The 10099-nt window shown below is 42.5% G+C and overlaps 1 protein-coding gene across 2 annotated transcripts in view; it reads right to left on the bottom strand.

Moving 5' to 3' along the window:
• Nucleotides 1-10099, bottom strand: part of ADAMTS12 (ADAM metallopeptidase with thrombospondin type 1 motif 12) — a 433405-nt gene that overhangs the window by 89155 nt on the left and 334151 nt on the right. For both annotated transcript variants that reach the window (XM_055086520.1, XM_055086519.1), the window contains exon 17: nucleotides 2948-3074. In XM_055086520.1, coding sequence (XP_054942495.1) covers nucleotides 2948-3074 — 127 coding nt within the window. The remainder of the gene's footprint in view (nucleotides 1-2947; nucleotides 3075-10099) is intronic.

Raw genomic sequence — 10099 nt, forward strand, 5'->3', positions numbered from 1 at the left:
GTGAGAGAGAGAGAGAGAGAGAGAGAGAGAGAGAGAGAGAGAGAGAGAGAGAGAGAGAGAGAGAGAGAGAGAGAGAGAGAGATAGAGGGAGAGAAAGTTCCCTCTGACTCTCCTGTAAGGACACTGTGATGGAATTTTGGGCCCAAGTGGGTAATCCAGCATAATCTCATTTCAAGACCCTTTAATCACACCTGCAAAGACTCTTTTTCTAAATAAGGTAACACTTGCAGGTTCTAGGGACCAGGATGTGGATATTTTGGGGGCTAGTTTTTAGCCACCATATGACTACACTCAGGGCCAACTTCAAGTCCCCAGAGCTCAGCCTGTATCACTTAAGAATTCCTCTATCAAGGCTCCTCCTGTGTGTCTACCAGGCTTCAGCCTCAGCTCATCTCCTGTCTGCCAGCCTCTGGACTCTTGCCCCAGTATCTGTCTCCTTCTAGCGCTGGTTGTATCTTTTTTTTTTTTAAATAAATTTATTTATTTTTGGCTGCATTGGGTCTTCATCGTTGTGCGTGGGGTTTCTCCACTTGCAGCGAACGGGGGCTACTCTTCATTGCAGTGCATGGGCTTCTCATTGTGGTGGCTTCTCTTGCTGCGGAGCATGGGCTCTAGGCACGTGGGCTTCCGTAGTTGTGGTGCACGGGCTTAGTTGCTCTGCGGCATGTGGGATCTTCCCGGACCAGGGCTCGAACCTGTGTCCCCTGCATTGGCAGGCGGCTTCTTAACCACTGCGCCACCAGGGAAGTCCCTAGCACTGGTTGTATCTTATTCTAGAGTCACCTTCAACTAGAAAGTTCTGTAATTAGAGTGCAGAGGTACGTAAAGATAACCACCCTATGGCAACTGAATTCTGAAAATAGTGAAGCCAAGATTTTAGTTACAGGTGAATAAGAAAATGTCAGCTATCGATTGATGTCTCTTCTAAAATAGAGAGCTGCTACAATCTTCAATCCACAATCTTCTTTGACCCTGTTGCTTTTATGGACACAGCTAATATCCCCAGCTATACCTTGGCCCCAGCAGGTGAGTGCCCGCATCAAAATCTTCTGGTGCCCACCACACCTAGCAGAGTGCTTGCTTTGCCTCAGACACAGATTGAGTAAGAGGTGAGGTACATGCCTCTTTGAGGAGTCTGCTGTATGTCGACCTGCTGCAGGCTTAGAGCTAGTTAGCCTTGAGTATTAGGAGCTCTGCCTGGAACCAGGTACCCAGACACATATCTCTTATTATATCACAATATCACAGTGCTCAGTAAATGGTAACTGTTATATGGTTATTATCACTGTCGTGTCTCTCATGGAAAATAATGAATGCTTCACAAATATTTGCTGGTAATATTAAGGCCCAGGCAGACTAAGTAAAATAATAAAAAATGAGAACCTGAACCCCAGGGATAAAATTAGCTTCAAGAAATAAACAGCTGTGGTTTTTAAAGAGGTAGCCACTCACCAGGGAGGGTGGCTTTGAAAAGTGAGGTGAGAATCCCAGGCGTGTATGTAGTGGTAGTCAGCTAGTGAGGGCAAAAGGAAGTGACGGATAACAGTCATTAACTCTGAGAATAAGTATGCTGGAAGCCCATAAGCTCTGCTGCAGCATCGTAGGCTATTGATTAGATAAGGCTAGCGATAAGAAACAATCCTGTGCTCAAGTCCCTAGTTCTTCCCAGCAAGAGAGTTACAGGGAAGAGCAGCAGCGAGGTGAGGGGACAGGTGCACCTCTGTCCTGCCTCAGTGGAGGTGGGGTCCAGCTCTGTACCTCACAGCCCCCTTTGTACCTGGAAGAAACCACAGAACTGGATAGAGAATCAACCTGACTCTGAGACGAGAACTCCCTGGCCTCTGGGACCTCGCTGTTCGAGCCTATAAGAGACTGACACTGTTTGCCTTCATTGACTTGTCTAGACTCTTCTTTTTGACCTAGTTCTCTGGCATTTATCCCATTCTTCCAGCTCTTCTTTAGAATTAAGCCTGTCACTTGGTAGATTGATTATGCCAACTAGCTCCCTCCTGTTAAACTAAACGCTTCTTAATATGTCTTCTTGGGACTGGAATGAATGCCTGATGGAATCTGCAATGGAACTACATCCCTGTTTAAGGACAAGAGAGAATGAAGACACTCCCCAGAATTAATTCTTTCTTTCCTTTCCTCTCTCTTTTCTTTCTCGCTCTCTCTCTCTCTCTCTTGCTCTTCTCCACCCCTCTTTCTCTCTCTTTCTAACAAAAGCCCCTCATAATAACATCCCAGCTACCTTTTAGAATCTTGAACCAATACGATTAGGAGCAAGTGAATACCTGTATAACAGTGGTTCTCAACCAAGGAGGATTGCGCCCCCAGGAGACATTTAGTAAAAAATGTTTGGAGACATTTATGGTTGTCACAACCTGGGTGGGGAAGATGGAGTGCTACAAACATCTAAATAGACACAGGCCAGGGATGTTGCTAAACATTCTGCAATGCACAGGACAGCCCCCTACAACAAAGAATCATCTAGCCCCAAATGCAGCAGTGCTGAGGTGGAGAAAGCCTGGTCTGTAAGTCCACTCTTCCAGGCAGCGATCTGAAGCTGTCAGCATGTTATCTAGAAGCTTCTGTTGCACTGGTTGGTAAGTGCTCTTGGAAAAGTCAAGCCCAATTAGCTAAAGAATTTTTGGATGATTTACATACCATTCTCTTCAACAGCGCTTTGGGACTTAAGTCTTACCAAAGAATTAAACACAGATCACACAGGCTTTGTAAGAAATACTGCTCTCTGGGGAGAAAATGTCCCCTTCACAGCTTGTCACAGATTCCAACAGCATAGCCACAGAAACCTGTGACAGCTTTCCTGTATTTATTCGAATAACAAAGCCACACGGCCCTCTTGCAGCACCGAGCCCTGGATTACTGTTAAACCAGCCACCACTGTAGGCGGACACACAGATCTCCAGCTGTTACCGACGCTTACCTGGGTGGACAATCCTTTTCGTGGCACTTCTTCTGTCTCCCACTGGGTTGTGTTTCTGGGTCACAGAACGTAGCTTTCACCATCCCGCGACCCTTCTTCACGCAATGGGCAGTCTGGCGGCGTACACCTGGGGGTCGGGCAGAACGGTTCACATATATTAAATCCCGAGCCTACATCCTCAGTGTCAGGTGAGGCCCCTGGTCATGCCTATAGCTGATGGGAAGGTTGTCCATAAAGTATTTGGTTTTAACGTAGGGATGAGGAGTGGGGACCTCTTATTCTCTCTACTCATGCTGCAGAAGGCAATGGGTGGAAAAGATCTTGCTTAGGAAGGGCCACGGATAATATAGGCAGATTGATATATAGTCTAATATAAAGATTACAATCTAGCTGTGGAGACAAGACTAACACACATATGCCAAAAAAAAAAACAAGGTGAGATTTATATAGTGAAAGCAGATATCACCACCAGTTGTTATAACACAATCATACATTACTATTTTAATGAAGGGATGGAGGAGTTGGGAACTTTATATTAGTTGGAGTTTATAAGCTCTGAAAGACAGGAATAAAATTCAAAATAATGTTGTGAAGTTTGAGAGGTTATGTTTTTGAAAGTAGAGGGTTTTGATAGCAGGGATTGATAATACTGCTGCTTTCTGGAATCGGGTTGGTAAGTAAGTAAGAGAAGCACACGGGAATGGCCAGGTCCACAGGCAAACAAAGCACATGTGTGGGCTGGATTTGACTTTGGATATATAACAATAGTTAACACATGTGGTGCTTGCCTTGCCCAGGCCACTATTCAAAATTGTGTATGTGTGTGTGTATGTGTGTGTGTGACTACCTATATATGACCCAGACAAATATATATACATATATGTGTGTGTGTGTATAATGTAGTACCTATTATCCACCATGATATATAATGACTGAAACCTCACAACAACTCAATGAAGTCAACACTATCATTACTGCTCTTAGACAGATGAGGAAGCGGAGGCATAATGAAGTCACATAGGTTGAGAAGGGAAAAGAAAGGACCAGTGGCTTTGCTAGCAGCTAGGACATCATTAGCAAAAACACAGAGGAGTGGCCAGAACCTCACGGACTAAGGGGTAAAGGGCAGTGAGAAAGAGAGTCATCAGCTCCCCCGAGAGGGCTAATGCTTCTTTCCAGGTGAAATGTGAAAGGCTGGGTGAGAAGACTGAAGACGGAGGCCCCGGGGATGGAGCCATCAGTCTGCACGGAGGGGGGCGCCCTGAGCTCTCAGGGCATCCAGGCCTCGAGTGGGCTCACTGGTGAAGCCCAGAATTGGAAAGGCCACGAGTGCACCAATAAGCTAGTCACCTCCTCACTTTAGCGCCCATGACCTGGAGGGGCTTCCCCACAACCACAAGGCTGGCAGGACCCGAACTGGGCGGCTCCCCTACCACCTACTGCCTCACACTCCCTCACGCGGACTCCTCCAGTCTCCCGGGCTGGCTGCATACTCAGATGTCAGACATTGCATCTCGCCATTTAAAAATGTCAGAGGGAGTTGGAGAACAGTAAGTGAAGCCTTTAAAATGAATCATCAATATTTTACTGTTAAATTAATGCTATTTTATTCTTGTAAAGAGATAGGTAACCTTTCAACCACTCAGGCTTTCTCAACTGATAGACTATGTGTTCTTTTGCTTTTGTCATATAAATAAAGCACTACGAACAGCTGGAAGCAACGTTATGAAAGAAACTTTCATGGTACAATGAGTGAGTCATTGTCTGGAAAGACACGAACACCTACAGAGAAGTCTTAGACAATATGAGTGGAGTGGAGACTGAAATGGTTGAAGCCAGAAAAGCTGACATGTATCTGCCATCATAGAAGAGAAAAAAGAAAAAGCTTAGCTCTTAGAAGTTTCATTAAAACTTTGGGTCGTTTGGCAAATGCTTGATGTCAAAAATAAAAGGCAACTGTCAGGTGACTCTCAGAGGCTGGAAACATCCCCAAAAAGCCTTGTTTCTGCGCATGGATAGCAAAGATAAGCATGCTCAGGGCTTGACTCCAGAAGTAGTAGGAGGGCACAGAACTTTATAAAAAGTCTCCACCAGGAAGTTAATAACATTTCATGGGTCAATCTGCTGGACCAGCAGCCAGATGAACAGATGGACGGGCCAGGCAGATAGTGCCAAGTGCATGGAGGAAAATTAATAACAATGGGTCAGGGTTTTTCTGTTGGAATTAATGGTGGTGGTGAACACTAATCTTCTATTCTTCTAGCTCTTGAGTTCTCACTTGACAGATACAAAGCTAAGCCCAAACCCTCCAATGAGGAGCTCCAGCTCAGAAGATTGATTTCTCCTATGTTATAGGAACACAATACCTGGCCAGGTGCTTCTGCCTCTACTTTGATGCTTGTGTGTTCATTTGGTAAAATTTAATCTATAATTTCATTCCTTATCAAATTCTGGTTAAATAAATAAAATCCAAGGGTCCTGGGTTCTAATGTCTAGTTCTAGTGTCTACTTTTCCTTCTACCTGTCACTTGGCTAACTGCAGGAAAATGAGAATAATGACATTCAGACTGTTTAAGGGCAGGAGGCTGAGCTAGCTGATTTCTGGGAGTGTCTTCCACATTTAAAAATCTATAATCCATGAAGGGAAGATAAAGTTTAATCATTGAGAACACTGGCTAATAAGAGGATTCTGGTTAATGTAATTTTACCATTAACTTGGAAAACAGTTTGTTGCAACTGTTGTCAGAAAGTGTCAAAATTATTAGTTCATATTGCCTTAGTAAATGTGAATATGACAAGTTGTATTTTCCAAAGATGGCTGCAACAATAATCTCTCATCTGGCATGTTCTTCTACAATGTGACCATGATATCACTCCATCACGACACGGAGTCTAGTTACCCTGACCTGGGACTGAATGCAGAAATGAAGCTGTGTGCTAGGTCATAAAAGACCATGCTGCTTCTATCCGATTCTTTTGGATCTGTCACTCTCAGGAGTCTCTGCTGCCATGGCGTAAGAAGCCTACACCCTTGGAGAGGCCAGGTGTAGGTGGTCCAGTTGACAGTCCCTAGTGAGCCACCCAGCCCAGGTGCCAGTCATCTGAGCACAGAAGCCTACAGATGACTCCAGCTCCCAGGCATCTGAGTCATTCTTAGCCATCTAGGTCTTCATAGGTACGGTGGCAAACACTGCGAAGCTAAGACACACCATCCCCACTGCATCCTGTCTAAATTTCTGACCAGGAGCATAGTAAAATCATGGTTGTTTTACTGTACTAAATTTAGGTTGATATGTTAGATAGCAGTAGTAAGTAGAACAGTACTCAGTAAATGCTAGCTTTCTTCCTTTCTCAAGTCAAGACCCAGAGCTACCATCCAGCTTGGCTTGCTAGGATACTAACCACTACTGATTTTATTGACTTTTCATTTCATCCTCTCCTGTGTTACACTTTTTCTGTTTCCACTCCAGATCCCTTCTGCAGCTGTTCGGAACCCTGGGAAGCTGATGCTATAGATTGCTGCGGCTTCCAGTTGGATTTGGGGAATGGAGGCGCTGTCTCTCAGGATAACTGTTCCTTTTTACTTCTTCAAGCCTAGGACGGTAGCCTTGTTCCCCCAATCCTCTGCTATTAATGGACAGAGGTAATGAATCATCTTTCTTGGTTTCCCTAAGTCCGACCCACACCTTTGAAAGTAGTCAAGGTATTCCGTTTGGGTGTGCAGGGCACCCTGATTGATAATGTCTCCTTTGTAGTAAAAAAAAAAATCAAACCACCAATCTTGAGTGACATAGTCATTAATTAACTCTGTAAACCAATTGCTGGAATAACAGAATCTTTCTCTGACATAGGATATTGTAATACCTCTTGTGGAGGGGGTTAGAATGAGGTCATCCTATTTAGAGCAGTGATCATGATGTAACACTGCAAATGCAGAAAGTAGAAGAGCTTAAGGCTGAATCTGTATGACCTTGAAATTTCCCTGGCATTGAAAAAAGACAAACGATATTGGCTTTTAATCTGGCTTTGCCTTTGGCCCCTTTCTCTTACACATTGAACACAGCCCCCAAAGAAATTCTAGTTAATTAAGGATGCCAATCAATATATTGGGCCAGAACTAAGTTAGCTGCTTATCTAGAAGTATTTACTTGAAAAAGGTATTAAGTGGAAATCAATCACATTCTAAAATATATGACAATCAAATTCAAAATGTTATTTATAGAGGATTCTGAGTTGCTTTCTCCACATAGCCATGAGAGTGTCACTGTGCACCTGTAAATATTTGGTAAATCTTATTAGATACTAGCAGTGAGAGATCAGTTAAGACCTTTTACTTTTTAAGAATTATCTTCAGGAATTAATCACCAATGCCTAAGAATTTAATCAACCATGCCTGTGTAGTGAAGCCACCACAAAAGGAGGGGTTTCAGAGAGCTTCCAAGTTGGTGAAGCAGAATGCCTCCACGTGCCACTGTGCTGGGCTCCAAACTCCAAGAGGATTGAAGTTTCTTTGTTCTCGACCTAATGCTATGAATCTCTTCATCTGGCTGTTGGTACCTGTGCTTTAAAATCCCCGGTAATAAACCACTCATCTGCCGCGTGGCTGACAGGGTCTTGGTGTACTGGCCAGGTGTCAGGGCTATGCCTCTGAGGTGGGAGAGTCAAGTTCCAGGACACTGGTGCACCAGAGACCTCCCAGCTCCACATAGTATCAAATGGAGAAAGCTCTCCCAGAGATCTCCATCTCAGTGCTAAGACTTAGCTCCAATCAACAACAAGCAAGCTACGGTGCTAGACACCCTATGCCAAACAACAAGCAAGATAGGAACACAACCCCACCAATTAGCAGAGAGGCTGCTTAAAATCATAATATGGTCACAGACACCCTAAAACACACCACCAGATGTGGTCCTGCCCACCAGAAAGACATGATCCAGCCTCATCCACCAGAACACAGGCACAAGTCCCCTCCACCGGGAAGCCTACACAACCCACTGAACCAACCTTTGCCACTGGGGGCAGACACCAAAAACAATGGGAAATACGAACATGCAGGCTGTGTAAAGGAGACACCAAACACAGTAAGTTAGGCAAAATGAGAAGACAGAGAAACACACAGCAGATGAAGGAGCAAGGTAAAAACCCACCGGACCAAACAAACGAAGAAGAAATAGTCAGACTACCTGAAAAAGAATTCAGAATAATGATAGTAAAGATGATCCAAAATCTTGGAAATAGAATGGAGAAAATACAAGAAATGTTTAACAAGGACCCAGAAAAACTAAAGAGCAAACAAACAATGATGAACAACACAATAAGTGAAATTAAAAATTCTCTAGAAGGAATCAAGAGCAGAATAACTGAGGCAGAAGAACGGACAAAAGACCTGGAAGATAAAATAGTGGAAATAACTACTACAGAGAAGAATAAAGAAAAAAAGAATGAAAAGAATTGAGGACAGTCTTTGAGACCTCTGGGACAACATTAAAGGCAATAACATTCGAATTATAGGGGTCCCAGAAGAAGAAGAGAAAAAGAAAGGGACTGAGAAAATATTTGAAGAGATCATAGTTGAAAACTTCCCTAATACGGGAAAGAAAATAGTCAATCAAGTCCAGGAAGCGCAGAGAGTCAATACAGGATAAATCCAAAGAGAAACATGCCAATTCACATATTAATCAAACTATCGAAAATTAAATACAAAGAAAAAATATTAAAATTAGCAAGGGAAAACCAACAAATAACATACAAGGGAATCCCCATAAGGTTAACAGCTGATCTTTTAGCAGAAACTCTGCAAGCCAGAAGAGAGTGGCAAGACATATTTAAAGTGATGAAAGGGAAAAACGTACAATCAAGATTACTCTACCCAGCAAGGATCTCACTGAGATTTGACAGAGAAATTGAAACCTTTACAGACAAGCAAAAGCTAAGAGAATTCAGCACCACCAAACCAGCTTTACAACAAATGCTAAAGGAACTTCTCTAGGCTGGAAACACAACAGAAGGAAAAGACCTACAAAAACAAACCCAAAACAATTAAGAAAATGGTAAGGATCTCATTCAGATTTGATGGAGAAATTAAAACCTTTACAGACAAGCAAAAGCTGAGAGAGTTCAGCACCACCAAACCAGCTTTACAACAAATGCTAAAGGAACTTCTCTAGGCAAGAAACACAAGAGGAGGAAAAGACCTACAAGAACAACCTGAAACAATTCAGTAAATGGTAATAGGACCATACATATCGATAATTACCTTAAATGTAAATGGATTAAATGCTCCCACCAAAAGACACAGACTGGCTGAATGGATACAAAAACAAGACCCATCTATATGCTGTCTACAAGAGACCCACTTCAGACCTAGGGACACATACAGACTGAAAGTGAGGGGATGGAAAAAGATATTCCATGCAAATGGAAATCAAAAGAAAGCTGGAGTAGCAATACTCATATCAGACACAATAGACTTTAAAATAAAGACAATTAAAAGAGACAAAGAATGATCATACATAATGATCATTACATAATGATCAAGGGATCAAATCAAGAGGAAGATATAACAATTGTAAATATTTATGCACCCAACACAGGAGCACCTGAATACACAAGGCAAATGCTAACAGCTATAAAAGGGGAAATCGACAGTAACACATTCATAATAGGGGAATTTAACACTCCACTTTCACCAATGGACATATTATCCAAAATGAAAATAAATAAGGAAACACAAGCTTTAAATGATACATTAAACAAGATGGACTTAATCGATATTTATAGGACATTTCATCCAAAAACAACCGAATACACTTTCTTCTCAAGTGCTCATGGAACATTCTCCAGGATAGATCATATCTTGGGTCACAAATCAAGCCTTGGTAAATTTAAAAAAACTGAAATTGTATCAAGTATCTTTTTCGACCACAATGCTATGAGACTAGATGTCAATTACAGGAAAAAATCTATAAAAAATACAAACACATGGAGGCTAAACAACACATTACTTAATAACCAAGTGATTGCTGAATAAATCAAAGAGGAAAACAAAAAATACCTAGAAACAAATGACAATGAAAACACAACGACCCAAAACCTATGGGATGCAGCAAAAGCAGTTCTAAGAGGGAAGTTTATAGCAATACAATCCTACCT

This window comes from Physeter macrocephalus, chromosome 8, assembly GCF_002837175.3.
Source record: "Physeter macrocephalus isolate SW-GA chromosome 8, ASM283717v5, whole genome shotgun sequence".
Classification (NCBI taxonomy): Eukaryota; Metazoa; Chordata; class Mammalia; order Artiodactyla; family Physeteridae; genus Physeter; species Physeter macrocephalus.